At 34.2% G+C, this 15,142-nt stretch overlaps 2 protein-coding genes across 7 annotated transcripts; both read right to left on the bottom strand.

Annotated features, from left to right (window-relative positions):
• Positions 1 to 1,004: 1,004 nt before the first annotated feature.
• Positions 1,005 to 8,381, bottom strand: LOC123225929 (U-box domain-containing protein 32). 4 transcript variants are annotated; one of them, XM_044650291.1, is made up of 11 exons: positions 8,271 to 8,381; positions 7,897 to 8,166; positions 7,554 to 7,675; positions 7,165 to 7,286; positions 6,697 to 6,801; positions 5,722 to 5,855; positions 5,467 to 5,582; positions 5,063 to 5,212; positions 4,148 to 4,675; positions 2,565 to 3,323; positions 1,005 to 1,429 (listed from the first exon to the last, which is right to left on the bottom strand). In XM_044650291.1, the coding sequence occupies exons 2-11, from the start codon at positions 8,078 to 8,080 to the stop codon at positions 1,247 to 1,249; spliced, it is 2,403 nt and encodes an 800-aa protein (XP_044506226.1). In that variant the 5' UTR covers positions 8,081 to 8,166; positions 8,271 to 8,381; the 3' UTR covers positions 1,005 to 1,246. The 4 variants fall into 4 exon arrangements, with proteins under 4 accessions (XP_044506226.1, XP_044506225.1, XP_044506227.1 ...); XM_044650290.1 differs by lacking the exon at positions 8,271 to 8,381 and having other exon boundaries at positions 7,897 to 8,245; XM_044650293.1 differs by lacking the exon at positions 8,271 to 8,381 and having other exon boundaries at positions 1,287 to 1,443; positions 7,897 to 8,248.
• Positions 8,382 to 10,093: 1,712 nt separating this feature from the next.
• LOC123225770 lies at positions 10,094 to 15,062 on the bottom strand. 3 transcript variants are annotated; one of them, XM_044649999.1, is made up of 6 exons: positions 14,657 to 15,062; positions 13,590 to 14,449; positions 11,964 to 12,022; positions 11,526 to 11,654; positions 10,884 to 11,019; positions 10,094 to 10,541 (listed from the first exon to the last, which is right to left on the bottom strand). In XM_044649999.1, the coding sequence occupies exons 2-6, from the start codon at positions 14,292 to 14,294 to the stop codon at positions 10,209 to 10,211; spliced, it is 1,362 nt and encodes a 453-aa protein (XP_044505934.1). In that variant the 5' UTR covers positions 14,295 to 14,449; positions 14,657 to 15,062; the 3' UTR covers positions 10,094 to 10,208. The 3 variants fall into 3 exon arrangements, with proteins under 3 accessions (XP_044505934.1, XP_044505935.1, XP_044505933.1); XM_044650000.1 differs by having other exon boundaries at positions 13,590 to 14,441; XM_044649998.1 differs by having other exon boundaries at positions 13,590 to 15,062.
• Positions 15,063 to 15,142: the final 80 nt, after the last annotated feature.

Genomic DNA, 15,142 nt, shown 5'->3' with positions numbered 1-15,142 from the left:
AAATCAAATTTGAGTTTTATATTGATTGGTTTGATAAGCTTGTGAGCTTATTGTTGGGTTGAGTAAAATATGAATAAATCCTTACAAATTTCAAATATCACACTTTTATTTTTAAAATCTTATTTATTAGCTTTAAATTCAAGAGAATAATTAATAAATATTTAAATTATGAAAATTAAAATAATTTTTTTAAAATTAATGGGTTAAAATGCATATTTTAAAGCCAAATTCAAGTTAATTGTTTCTATCCTAAACTTGAACCACAATCTTACAAGAGTGATGAGCTTGAATACAAGCTTTGTATATATAAAATTAAGTTGAGCTCACACCGGCTACTTTCTGATTTGATTCAACGCTTTTACATCTTTTATCAAACCATCAATGAAACCAATCAAAACTTAATTTATGTTTGTTATGTACAAGTCAAACTCGAATTGAAGCTCTAATTTTACAACTTAACTGGAGTACAAGCTTTTTGTGTGTGTGTATATATATATAAAATTAAGTCGAGCTCACGCTAAATACTTTTCAATTTGATTAAACTCTTTTACATCTTTAATCAAACCATCAATGAAACCAATCAAAACTTAATTTATGTTTGTTATGTATGAGTCAAATTCGAATTGAAATTCTAATTCTATAACTCAACTTGAGTTTGAGAGCTTATCAATGATTTTTCACTAAAACTCATTCTTTTAGACGATCTCGTTTGTCTTATTTTATGTCATTATTCACCATTCAAACCCAACTCAAGCTTGCAATCTTGGATTCAAATCAAACTCTAATTCAACTCAACTTAAATCCACTCATTAGAGAAAATTTCCCTATAATTTCAGCTAAAAGAAATATGTATTTGGACAACATTGCAGGGACAATCAATATGCATTAATCAAAACTCCAAAAACAGTATTTTCTTTGCAACAAAACTATATACACTTATAATGGGTACCAATTTAAAAATCAACTATGATATATCACTATATAATTAAATGATTTTGAATTAGTGATAAAATAATATCCAATCATATAATGATATATCATTATTAGTATCTAAATTGATACTCATTATAAGTACACGTTGCATTGTTCTTTCCTAAATGAGCCATTATAATGTATATATTTTGTACATCAAGTATGTTAAATTATAAGGGCACAAGTAAAGGAAGTACTATTGGCACTGTTTTGTATGTACGGTACTTGGCAAAATCAATCATCACAAGCATAAAACAATATACAGAGAGAAGTTTTACCCTTGTTGCTGCCACTCAAGAATTGCCTGATGAAGGGCATAATTAGGGAGTAGACTGCAGTGATCAAGCTTCAAATTTGTCATTGGCGAAGTATCATGGCCGCTCTCTAACCATCCTCTAATTGCATCACCTTCGTAAGTGAAACCATCTGCCGCTATATGTGGATCTTTCATGAGTTCCTGCAAATACCAAGCTAAAGCCATGGTCAAGTTTATTTTTTAAATGAATCCTATCTAAGCTGGCTCAGCTCAAACAAACTAATTTTGAATTAGACCTTCAGTTCAACAACTAAAATCAAGAGCGGTTCATTTGTCCGTCCAATACACTGATTATTTCATTATTGATATTGTTTACCCTTCCGATGATATTGTTTATATTATCGGCGATCTTCTAGTAACACTGTACACAAACTCGAAAGAGTTTGAAATAAACATTATGGATTTGTTTTGAGCTCCAGCTGGCTCTAAGCTCAACTTAGCTCAGATAAAATCCATCCATATTTATCTTGTGTACTCATGTGAAGAGGAGTAGGAGAGTGTTGTTAGAATTTCTCAATTATGAGACATTCTCTCTATCAGTAATTCCTATAGTAACATCTACTCAAGAACACAATAAAGACGCAATTCCCTCACTTAAATAATAATGAAGAGACTCATTAATACCTTTTATCAATAAGGGAGTAAATAAGCCGAACCACTTGCGAGTTGCATACGGCTCAACTTGTGTTAAGCCGAGTTTGAATGGCTCGAGTTTGACTCTCAGGCAAGCCTCGAGCTTGCATTTTATTAACTCAATGAGCTCTCGAGCTCACAGATCACCTTGAATAAAATATTAATAATCCCTTAAAAGTTTTAAATTTTGCACTTAAACTCTCAAATTTTTACAATCTAACTTTGAATATAAGGGTAATTGATAAATATATAAATTACGATGAATTTTTAAAAAAGTTATGAGGTTTAAATGTAATTTTTCGAACCAAGCATGAGTCAACTGTTCCTATTTCAAGTTCGACCCAATAACTTCCTAGTTTGGTGACCTCGAACCTTGCCTTTATGTTATTGAGCCAAACACTACCCAACTCGGTTTGATTACAAACCTACTTCTCAGTACACAAGTTCCCAAAATTCCAGTCATATTGAACGTTCTACAAGATTATGCAGCATGTTGTAATTGTTGATCAGAAAACTAGGGAAGTCTAACGGGATAGAAAGAAGTTAATCAGATCCCTATGCAGAAAGGTATGAAGCTACATACTGGGACACAGAAATTATGATTTCATTCCTTTCAAAGTCCAATATAGGATTCATGATTTACCTGAAATATAGGACACATGAAATGTGAGGGAATTCGGCGAGGCTCCTTTGAACTAGAGCATGATGCAGGGGCAACACATGAAACCCTAATTGGCTCAAGCACAATCCAAATTTCTGAAGAGAGGTCTGCCCTATTCAACCGGTTCTTGTCACAACACCTCAATGCCAAGTGAGCCAACAGTTTGGCTTCTTCAAGTGGCCAGTCCCCAGCTGAATAATCCAACAATGCATTGATATTCCCATTGTCTAATGCACATTTTACATCTTTCAATATTCTTGAAACAGGTCTCCCTGTCAAAAGTCGTAACAATATAATTCCAAAAGAGTACACATCTGATTCTGGAGTAAGTTTTCCTGTTTCTAGATATTCTGGATCCATATACGCAGAGGTGTCATTAGTATTGGACTCATTAGATAATGTGTTGGAGCTATCAATACCTTCACCTCGAGGTATGAAATGAGATATGCACAAGTCACCAAGTTTGCTGACAAAGTTGGCATCAAGGAGAATTTTAGAGGGTTTTAAATTCCCATGGATTATACAAGGTTCATTGGAGTGAAGGTAGATCAGAACAGAGCATATTTCAGAGGCAACCTCTATTCGAGTGTGCCATGGCAATGGAGCACCCTTATCTTTACGGGTAAGCCAATCTTCCAGGCTTCCATTACTGAGGTACTCATGAACAAGGGACCTAGATTCTGGACAAGTTCCAATTAGTGTTACCAGGTTCGGATGCCTCACTCTGCTCAAAACCTCCACCTGAAATTCAAACAGGAAAAATGAACCTCTGTCAATGCACTGCTAGATATTCAAAAGAAAATAGGTAATAGACAGGAAACTCCAAACTTCACAATTCATCTCAGACTAATAAAAGTCATCCCACCCATGTCACACTGAAATATTGAAAAAATACCAGAAATTTTAAGATCAATAAGCAATCAGGCACCCTGCAGGATACAAACACTCCTTTCACCACTTCTTGACCAATTCCTTAATCTTTAAAAGTTCGAAACATAAATGAACATGGCAGTTGAATTATTAGGCCATTCAAAAAGAAGATTCAAACAAGGTTTCTTCCCAAGCCAAGAAAAAGCAAAACAACAACCAAAAAAAAAAAAACAATCCAAAGGTAGGTTACATTGGCAGGCTTTGCTACTAACAATTATTCAATAAAACTGTGTGCACAAATAATATGCATAACTTTATATATAAACAATGACATGTCACCATGTAATTGGGTGTTGCTTTATTCATAATTTAAAACCACCAAATCACATGATGACATATAATTGTTTGTGTACAAAATTATACACAACACTACTCATAATAATTTAACAGTTCCACACTATTTAAGGTGGTGGCTCCACAAAATCAAGAATGCCAAGGTTGTTAGTGACTGAAACTTCTGAATGGTCGTAAAATTCAAGCATAACTTAGTTAATCCATGGCAGAACTGTCAAGCTCTTAAGAATAGTTATCATCAAATGTGTTGAAACAATTTTTAGCCCAAGTCAACAACAATGAAAAGCTAGTATGTATGACAAAGTTAGCACCATCATAAAGTTTCCATGGATAAGATTTACCTCATTTTGGAACTCCCTGGAGCTTTGAGAGCCATAAGATGGTAACATCTTTATAGCAACATGCAAATGGCGAAGAACCCCTCTATACACACTTCCATATCTTCCTTCTCCAATCTTCCAGGCTGGGTCAAAATTGTTGGTAGCCTCATTTACCTCCATGAAAGAGAATTCAAGAAGTCCTGGCATGCAAAAACTAGCAGCTTCTATGTTTACAGGTTTATTTAATTCCATAACCCTTCTTTTTGCATTTCCACACTCTATCCGCAGCTCATCTCGTTTTTGCTTAAAACTTATTAAAAGTTCCACAGCAGATAAGATTTTCTCTTCTAGCTCTTTTGCCACGCAATGAGACTCGGCAAGTTGGCTCTCAAGTAATGACTTCTGGCCCTGGACAATCTGCAGTTCTTTCACTATTTTATCATGCTGATTTTTTATTCTTTCTACTTCTTGCCGTTGTCTTGCCAGTAATTCTTCTAACTCTTTTCTTTGGCTCATTTCCTTCACAGATAAGCTTTGTAATGCTTCAACCTGCAAGACAGTAGGATGACCATAAGATTACTGGTAAGAAACGATATCGATGTACTACATCTGCCACAAGGCAATTATGTTCATGCAAAACTCAAGTTTAAAATCAGGATTTTTTTCCCTTGAATGTTAAATTCAGGTGCAAATTTTCAACACGGTTCCCTGATAAACCCCAAAAGAAGGTAGCACAAAGTCAAAAAATTTATGGGCTAATTGAGACTCAGGCAAAGAGACCATCATTTTCGTGATCTCATTATTGTTTATTTTGTTTCCATAATTCAACCATTCATAAACAGACTTGAAAGTAAGTTGAGATGTAAAATAAAAACCCTGCATCCTCTAACAAAGCTAGCAATGAAAAGAGACAAGAAAGTGATATATTAAGTTTGCCTTGCACTTAGCCTCCACAGCTTCATCTTCCTCTTTCCATTGCTGCACTATCTCCTGATATATTATCTGGTTTGATTTCTTAGCATCCATTTTGGCTTGTTCTATGCTATGAGAAACTACACTAGTTGCTTGTCCTTGAGATTTTTCTTCCTGAAAAACCATGAGGCATGAACCATTACTAGTTTATGACAAAAAATAGTTTTAAGACAATTGTCACATCTTCGACACATAAAAATTCAGAAGATTTCAAATAGGATCCAGTTGTATCCTCACGGTTTTCTTTTTGCTTTTTTTTTTCTTAATGTAAAATTTCACTACTGGGTACAAATAGATAAAATGGTGATGCATGACAGTGCCATCCTGGGACTGGAGAACTGCAAGTAATAGAGACCATCTCCTCTCACCTCATCTGTGAACAATGGAGTTGATTTTGAAGTGCCAAACAAGCTGTTGGTATCCCAACTTGACTGTATTGAACAACAAGCAGTTTCTTCAAATTCATCGGCTTCTTCATCTGAATCTGCATAGCTCTGTATCAAAGTTATTCCTCAAGCATTCATAGAAATAGTTTGATACTCCCCAAATAAAGCAAAACTATAAACAATGTTTATCGCTCATTAATGGCCAAAAAAAGAAAAAAAAAGAGTCAGCAAGCCTACCTGGAGAACTAAGCATATTTATAAGGGAATGCAAGTCCAAGTGCTCTGATTGCTTTGTTTCTACTTCCCAATTCAACAACTGGAGTGGGGCCACTATTTCTAGCTTCAAGCTATCTTCAGTCTGTATCCTGTTTCTGTATTGCTTCCCATGTAAGTGCAATGATGAGTTAAGATGATAAATTGAAATATAAACACCATTGCTTGTAGTACAACTAAAGTACTCAAGGCAAAACAGATGTTGACTTCAAATTAAAAATACAGTAGAGTGTTGAGATTGTCAGAGCAAGCATTTGATGGACAATTTCTAGTAGGCTCTCAAACAAGAAGTGAGAAAATCAAGAAGATATGAGTCATTTTCATTATTCTAAGTGAGTGAACTTTTGGTGTATCGTATGTAGTACATCATGCCTAGTGTTTCATGAATCCTTGTCCAAAAATATTGTCTGATGCTAAGCAATTTATATGCAGAAAATGAAAAGAAACCCAAGATCAGCAATTGAAGGGGACCTCTAAAGTGAGCACATAGTAGACCATATGCTAGGGCTATTTGGAACTGGTTATTGTGCATGCTCATCCAAGGACACCCATTTTTCTTTTTTTCTTTTTTTAAATCATAAAGACAAGATCCTTATTCTCAGAGTCTGTAAATGCTATCAATCCTATTTGGCGATCCAGAATTTTCAATCCCCTAGTTGGCAAGCAAGCTGTCAGTCATACAATCAGCCAAACTGTTGAATATATATTTATATATATGTATAAGGTGATGAAGTTCAAACTGTCGAAAGTTTAAGATTTATATATGCTGTCCAACTGGCTCAGATTGAACATTCTATATTTCTAACCCTGTAAATCATGTACCATAGCAAGGAGTTTGAATGTCTATAGAAGACAACAGCTGTTCAGCTCTTATAAATCTCCTCTAACATGAGAGAATATCAAACAAACTGCATTATATTGGTATAGTGTCAAAATTACCTTGTGTATATAAGGTGCCCCTTGCAAGCAAACCAGATATGGCAGAAAATTGGTGCTTGCTCACTTACAAAGATTGCTTTTCTAGACTTCAGTTCTGCCAGCTCCCTACAATCTCATGGAGAATAAGTTAGCAAATATTAAACCTGAAAGCAGAAGCCTATCTAAGTAGAAAAAAATACTAGCAAAACTATTTTAACCCCTCAAAGAGGCTTAGTGAGTTAACTCATAGCTTCCATCACAATGAGATAGTAATAGAATGAAAATGTTCATTTTTATTTTCATGTGTTTCAATAAATACCATGTAGTCCAAGCATCCATTACTTCTTACAGATTTTGAACATCATCCTTTTTCTTTCTATGTTGAACAACCATATGAATACATATTTGATAGTGGGAGTAGAGGACTGCTATCTCAAACACCCATATAGTTAAGAGAATTAATACTAACTGAGATAAAAAGGTATATACTTTGAATAGTGTTTATCAGCTGCCGCCCCCATAACAAGCCATCTAATATTGTACTGCTCAATAACTTCTACAATCCCATTCTCAACACTGTCCCTCTCGATATATAGTGTATCCACGTGTATCTGCATAACAAGCCACTGTGTCAACACCAAACTGGATTATCAGACCAGACCGGTTGCATAATTTCTTCAACTCAAGCCTTCCAAAATAACTCGGACACGCAAATGGCACAGTTTTGATTGTCATATTCTTAAACTATCGAATAATTACAACCAGATAAAATGAAACAGTACAGCCAACTGCTACAAGATCAAAATCAGTAATCTTCTAATTTTGTTTTAAAATGCACAAAATAAAATCCAGATCAAAGTGCCGGGAATAAACAATACCTCATATTGACTGAGAATAAAAAGATATTGATTTAGAATATCTAGCACTTTTTGCCTTTCAAGTTCACGAGATGCCTGAACTGAATACTGTTTCAGCTCATCGACTGCATAATTACTTTCCTCTGCATAAAAAAGAAAATCAGAAAGTTTCTAAAACTAAATAAGATCTCAGTCGCAAAAAATAGAAAGTCGATCTGTTTTCTCTGAAATAAAAGTAATATTCTTCATTATTACTTGAATAAAACAAAACAGGAAACGAACAGTCCAAATATACACAAACGAGAAATACAATCATCTAGCTTATAAAATTCGAAATCAGACAGAGGATGAAACGACAATTCACCCAATGCAACACCATGAGCAGGCTTGTGAACATGAAGCAAGCAAATCTTCTTCCCTAAAAAGCTCTGAGCAGCCCAAAACAGCATCGTTTTACTCTTGTCAACATTCTTTCCCACAGCGACAAATATAGTCTCCTCCACATCCCACGCGACTCCCTCTCGCTCAATCTCGTCCGAGCTCTCCATCCAAAAACGTAACTCTTACGAGATGGAATCGCTCAGCGATTTGAACTCGGTGAACAACTCAAAGCTGAGTGCCGATGCTACCGAGACTAAGGAAACCAGAAAAACAAAAAGAACATTAAAGCGTTAGCATTATTTAGGAATTGCGTATTTTGAATTTAAGAATTATTTAAGAAATTTAAGCCTCTCCTACTTTTGACAAAGGTGCTTTTTTCTTGCTGTAAATGGGCCGGTGAACCTGATAAGGACTTCGTTTGAAAGCAAAGGGGAATCGTCTTTGTGGTTTGTAGAAAAGTTATAAACTAGATGACAAACCTCCCAAAAAAAATAAATAATGATAATAAATTCTGCCAGGTGGGCTTGTACATTGACCATTTTGTTCAACAGTTTAATGTATATTCCAAGTGGAGTACATTCGAACTGAGTTAGTTCTACTTAAAATTGTTTTTTGTCTAGTTAGTAAATATAAAAATAAAAAAATATATGAAAATTATATAAGTATAATATAGTAAATAGTAAAAAATATGTTTGTAAAAAATCGATCATAAAATTCAGATACTAGAAATATATAAAACATATATATATGAGTTTAATATGACACATCACCAAAATATGTTTATAAAAAAAAAAAGATAATATTAATAATAATTTTAATACTTTTTATAAATTTTTTGATTAAAATTTATATAATAATTCAAACATAAAGTATCGAATTTATTTTAAACCTAAAATAATAATTCAAATGCAAGGGGTGGATAGTAATTTTGAGCCTCCACATTTGTAGCACCAAAAAATAGTAAAAAATATGTTTGTAAAAAATCGATCATAAAATTCAGATACTAGAAATATATAAAACATATATATATGAGTTTAATATGACACATCATCAAAATATGTTTATAAAAAAAAAAAGATAATATTAATAATAATTTTAATACTTTTTATAAATTTTTTGATTAAAATTTATATAATAATTCAAACATAAAGTATCGAATTTATTTTAAACCTAAAATAATAATTCAAATGCAAGGGGTGGATAGTAATTTTGAGCCTCCACATTTGTAGCACCAAAAAATAATATCAATGTTAAGAGGAAAGAGAAAAAAATTGTCTTCTCAATCATCGCCACATGTTAGCTTTAAATTGATATTCAAAGTATAAGCCCAAACCTAGTTATTACTATTAACGACAATTATATAAGTTTTTAATACGAAAAAAATATAAAATATGAGTTTAATATTTTTTAAGTTCAAAAATTCTAGATGACATGTTTAAAACGTGTTTTTACTAACTAGGGTGTTTGGTTTAAATGAGTTAAATTCAAATTCAAGTTTAAATTCATCACCTCGGCTCAAGTTTAAGGATTCGATGACAATTATTCTTTTAATAAAATTATGTATATTTACTTTAAATATACAAATATATACATGTTTGATGTGTGTTATTGTGATTAAATGATTTTAAATTAAAAGTAAAATAACACTCAATCACATGGTGACATATTATATGTATACTCATTTATGTATTTAAAAATAGATACGTATAACATTGTTTTTATTCTTTTATGATAATTATCTTTTTCTCTTTCTCTCTTTAATGTTACCGATGGATTCAATTTGAGTTGTGTTAAACTTAGAATAAACTAAAACTCCGATCGACTCTATAATATTCAATTTAAGCTTAAATTTGAGTTAATGCACAATGTTACTAAAGGGTTGACGGATGGATGAGAAATGAGAAACGAGTTATAAGAAATAATGAGATTGATGTCGAAACTGAATCAAATGATGACATCGATGTCTTGGTTCAATATAAATGATTATATCCCTCTCTCTCTTGGAGGTGTCTGTTAAGGACAGAACTATAAAACCAGCAACGGATCAAGGCAACATCAACAATTCTTGAAATTAACAATTTTGCATTAAAACTTGACTTCATTTATTTCTCAGAAACATCATTCCAATTTCCAGTGGTATGTATACTGCCTTCATCTTTTTTTCATATCCAAAGATCCACTAATTTCTAACCCTGCTTTTATTTTATGAAAAAGCAAAAGCATAATATTTATTAAATATGTCTGAAGTACAAACGAATGAATGAAATTATGTGTAGTTCTCAAACAACAATGTCATCAATCATCCCTATGAGATTTCTTGAGCATCATGTGACCAGATTCATCTTTCTCAAAAAGGCGCTCAATCAATTCATCCCAATTTTCTTTTGTTTTGCTTTTTGTAGATGATGGAAATGATGTTTCTCCAATAGATCCATGTGAGCTATTGCCTTCTTCGTCTTCTTCGAAAGTTCCATACTGTGAAGGCAAGAAAGCGTGTGGCACAGCCAATGCAACAGCTCTCTGCAGAGCTGCCTTGTGCTCCTGAGTGTGTTCTTTATGCAAAGTCTCCTGCCTCTCCATCTTTTGCTTCTCTGGAATTTCCATGGCCTGATTTTTCTCTAACATTATCTGTGGTGTGAGAAAGAAACACCAAGCTTCACTATGAGATTTGTGATTTTAGTTAAATCTGACAACGGTAAAAGTGCTTACTGGCAACAAAAGATTTCCAAGTAAGCATGCAATGAAGTACTAATATTTGAAACCAAGTTTCCTCAAAAGAGGAACAAAATGCGAGAAATGTACACAATATGCATCTTTTACCACATCAAGGGAAGCAAATATGTAAAGGTGTTGTCACAGATGAATAAAAGAAAGTTAACCACTAAATCAGTTGAAAGAGACCCTGGAAAAACTTGAAAGAAGTTGTAATTTTAACCATCAATATAAAGATAATGAGATTTGAAAGCTTACATCCAGAGCCCTCCGGGCTTCTCTCTCTATCCAAATGATGGCATGATCAGAAGTGGCATTACAAGAAAGAACTATGTGTTCAAACCTCCCGTCCACTGGCACTGCTGTCCTTACAACTGGGGGAAATCTTCCAAGTCTGCAAGCAAATTAAGTACTCAGATGTTGACTCAGTGGTCAAAGCAAAACGTTGTTTCCCTCCTGCCCCAGGATTGATTAAAAATTCTATTTGATGGATCAATAAAACTAAATGTATCCAGTTTTTAGTATCCAATTGGATATTTAAATGATGTATCATAATGTGATTTAGTAATTTGGAATTAAAGTTAAAGTAACATCCAATCACATGATGATACATCATTTAAATACTCAATTGAGTACTTAAAGCTGATTGCACATAGCATTGTACTTGATGGATAAGCTATGACATGGTATAAGCTATAAACTTATCTTATTTTAAAGAGACAGTGGAAATGATGTCTTACATGTCTAAGAAAAGGAAAATGCGATGCATGTTTCAATGCAAATTTGAATATAGGTAGCAGTCTTGCAGGGTGTCTCTGATAAAAAATGAATAAATAGAACCCTTGGTTTAAGAGGAAAAGAAACAGACCTATGCTTTAATGCCTGTTCTGTTAATTATACCTGAAGGGTTTTCTCTCAACAATGTGATACAAGCGACCAGGTGCATACAGTCTCCTTGGATCTTTGAGCAGCCTCTCCTCAGGTATACATGTATCCCTCATACACCTTAGGCACAGTAGACATGGCAAGCTGTTCATAAACAAGAAACTTTGTTAATATGTTAACCGATACCAGAATATCATTAGGTAACATGGACCAGTGCTAAAACAAGTATATGACATTTTCACGATAAACTTCCCTTTGTCCAATGGCTCATTCCAATTTAGTCCTTTCAAAACATAAAAATCAAGAGCTTTTTTTTACCTTCTAAGAAAATTACCATTACTAGTGACTCATATCAACAGTGTTGCCACCACAACTAGCATCAATCACAAGAGCCTATTAGCTGCGTAACAAATAAAAATATAAATAAAAAGTATGATAAAGTTTAAAAAATACCAGAAAAGTGATTTGAAAATGTCTTCCAGAGGAGTGGCTGTTCTGGGCAAAAAGTCATCCTGATTCAGTATAATAATCAAAATTAAACAAAAGGAGTAAACTGGAAGACAGTTAAAGTAAACCATCCTTATGTTCTAAATTTATATAATATCTGCAACAAAATGTGGCATCAGAGGTTCTATGATCAAAGTCAACCATACACAACCAAACATATTTATTACCATGTAACAAGGACATTATTTAATGTTGCAGACACATGAAATGTATGTATTTGCTTGTTTCTTACTTTAATTAGCAATTTTTTTTCTTTTATTTGGTCACTGGTTCACATCCAGCAGACTCATCTAAATCTTATGGATATATACCAAATCAAAATTAATGGCAAGCTTCATTGTCACATATCAATTCCATGAGATGAGGAAGTTTAAATGACCTTCCAAGACTAGGACACAAAACTTTGTCATCTACAACTTGCAGGGGGAAATTGCATTTCTTCAAGAGGCAGAAACTGATTTCCACTAGAAATCTAGGGATGGTCAGCTAGTGCAACATTAAATAAGAACACACGCATGTAAAAGTGTCTTTTTGACAAATTTCCAATGAATTTTCATCTGCATCAGGAGTTTTGTTGATAAAGCCCTACAATAACTGGATGCAAGCTCTCTGTGGAAACAAATCCTTTCTAGACACAAAATTGATGTTGTGTTTACATAAATAGTCATTAGGCAGAATATTCACTTTGATCATGTTGTAATTATAGAAGGAATTCAGGATCGAAGATGTTAGTAGCAGCTGGCAAGAGCTGTGCTCCTCTATCACATATATGTAGTAGCTTATCAAGAACAAAATATCTTAGCAACACTGACAAACAGATATGTTAGAACTCTCGCGGGAAAAAGAGGCAAAAGGAGAAGGGAAATTCAGTGACAAATGACAGCCAAGGAAGGGAACAGATGGCTGATTCACAAATGACAGGACCACAACAGATGACAAATCCTCATGAAGCAGGACCACAAATAGAAGGAAGTGCACATGTCTTATTTGGAGAGGAATTGAAGGCTGGAGAGAAATAAAAAGGAGCCAAAAAGCAAGGAGGGGGGAAGTTGAAAAGTTGACAAAAGTTGAGAGAATTAAAGGAGAGTGTTGGCCTCTCGAATGCCAAGCAAACCCCATGATTTTGTTGTTGGCTCTTTGTGTTTGGCCCTTTTGTAATTTTGTTTCAATGTATTAAGATTGCTTTATAAAGATATCAATAGAAAGCATTGTTCCAGAATTTACATTGCACTGTTATATTGTTGTTGCTGTATTGTGTAGGTTTTGTGTGGAAAAGGGGAGTTTGAGTTGCAGGAAGCAGCTGGGAAAGTGAAGAGAGCAGGAGGCAGTGGAGTTGAATATCCAGGTAACTATCAAGATACCCCACAAAAAGGTAAAAGTGAATACTATAAGCAATTCCAACAAACAGAAACAATATAATGGGAGGCACCTTAAAAGTTTCCCTCACCCAAAAAAGCCTAAAATCATGTCATATAATAAAACAATATAATGCGGAAACAGATCTAGATGCAATTCTAAAATTCTTCCTACCAAAAAACAGAAGCACCAAACATGAAAAGACTTGGAACTTGCCTGAAGTACAACAGAATTGATAACATCTGCACATCTGACTGCCAAATTCAGTGACATACACCTGGTGGGTGCAATTGCATAGCATCTGATCCTCCTTCTTTCAATGTTGCCCAATTTATCCCTATTTTGCACCACGACTAATGCTAGCATTGCTGCCACACCTGACCCAAGAGAATGTCCTGCAAAAGTCAACGTATATTTTGGATACTTCTCTAGCAATTCCTTCAAGATCTCACACTCTGCATCCAATACCCAGCCAGCAGCCTTCAGTAGACCGTTATGGACGTAACCACCATCAAACTTCCTTTTCCCTAACTTATTATCCAAAAGCACTTGATAATCACTCTCCTTCGCCAAATTAAGGCCCCTAATGGCAAGGACTATATCTGAATGCTCATGATCAAGATATAATATATAGGGAGGAGCCTGTCCTCGAGTATCTTCATAAGTTTTTTTTAGCAGTAACCAATCTGGGTTAATTTCATATCCTCCAGGGGGCTCCCAAAGCGGATGCCTAAGATCGTCTTCATAGACAGCTAAGATATATCGACATAGGCGAGGAACAGGCTCAAATTCTTCAGCAGTTGCAGCTCCCCAAGTTTCACTGTCATGACCAGCTGAGTGGAGACATCGCTTCCACGCCCATCGGGCACATGCCAGGCAATACACACACTCAAGAAGAGGGAGGCAACATAAAAATGACATTGATGTCTATCACTAAAATACATCAAACATGATTACTTCTGCATTTTTGTGGCAAACAAAACTAGGGAAAATACAACCAACAGGACAATAATTCAATTGGGCACTGGCAGCGATGCGATTGTGACTAGCAGGAAAAAAAAGATGACCCTGCAATGCTTTTGATAAATTTTAAGGATAGATCAAGCGAAGTGATGTACAAATCCAAAGAGTGTAGATATCCAAATTAAACGAATGCAACAACAAAAGGAAATAAAAACAGAACGGATGAAAAAAGAATAGTGGGAGCAACAAGCTTCTAAAAGAAATATTGAATTGAAAAATCTAAGGTAGACTGTAGAGTCACCTGTCAAGGCACCACTCACCAGATTTCAAAATTGAAAATTGATAAAAACCCAGACACTGATTCTTCAAGTAAGCTATGAAACTGATGATCAAAACCCCAGGATTCAAGTGCACAAACTTTATCCAAAGAGGAGCTCTGAAAGCTTTAAACCTTGAGCTAGAAGTTTCATGGTGACTGCAACTAATCAAGACATCAACTTTGAATTAAAAAAAACACATCACATAGAACAGATGTATTAGAATCAATGCTGAGTTTCTGTCGAATTAAAATATTTTAAAATAAATTAAATTATGAATCAGAAAAAAAACAAATTTGAGGCCGTTATTGAAACGTGAGTGGCATCAGTGTAAATTTGTTCGAATTCTATTGATAATTTGGTCATTAGGAAGATCTGAGATTATGCATGTACAATGTGTTCGATATTATCGTCTTCTTTTCTGATTTTGTTTAAGAGTTTTTTAAGTTAGATTTTGGGTGGGGATTTGTAGTTTATAAAATTTAGTAG

Source organism: Mangifera indica, chromosome 9, assembly GCF_011075055.1.
Source record: "Mangifera indica cultivar Alphonso chromosome 9, CATAS_Mindica_2.1, whole genome shotgun sequence".
NCBI classification, from domain to species: domain Eukaryota; kingdom Viridiplantae; phylum Streptophyta; class Magnoliopsida; order Sapindales; family Anacardiaceae; genus Mangifera; species Mangifera indica.
This window is presented reverse-complemented; position numbering and strand designations above follow the sequence as displayed.

Coding starts and splice junctions, on each gene's coding strand:
- LOC123225929 (XM_044650291.1), bottom strand. CDS start 8,080: ATGGAGAGCTCGGACGAGATTGAGCGAGAGGGAGTCGCGTGGGATGTG. Junction 4,676..5,062: donor CTGTGGAGGCTAAGTGCAAG/GCAAACTTAATA, acceptor ACTGTCTTGCAG/GTTGAAGCATTACAAAGCTT. Junction 1,430..2,564: donor TCATGTGTCCTATATTTCAG/GTAAATCATGAA, acceptor TGGTATTTGCAG/GAACTCATGAAAGATCCACA.
- LOC123225770 (XM_044649998.1), bottom strand. CDS start 14,294: ATGTCATTTTTATGTTGCCTCCCTCTTCTTGAGTGTGTGTATTGCCTG. Junction 11,020..11,525: donor GTTGAGAGAAAACCCTTCAG/GTATAATTAACA, acceptor ATTTGCTTGCAG/ACTTGGAAGATTTCCCCCAG. Junction 10,542..10,883: donor AAGCCCGGAGGGCTCTGGAT/GTAAGCTTTCAA, acceptor CTCACACCACAG/ATAATGTTAGAGAAAAATCA.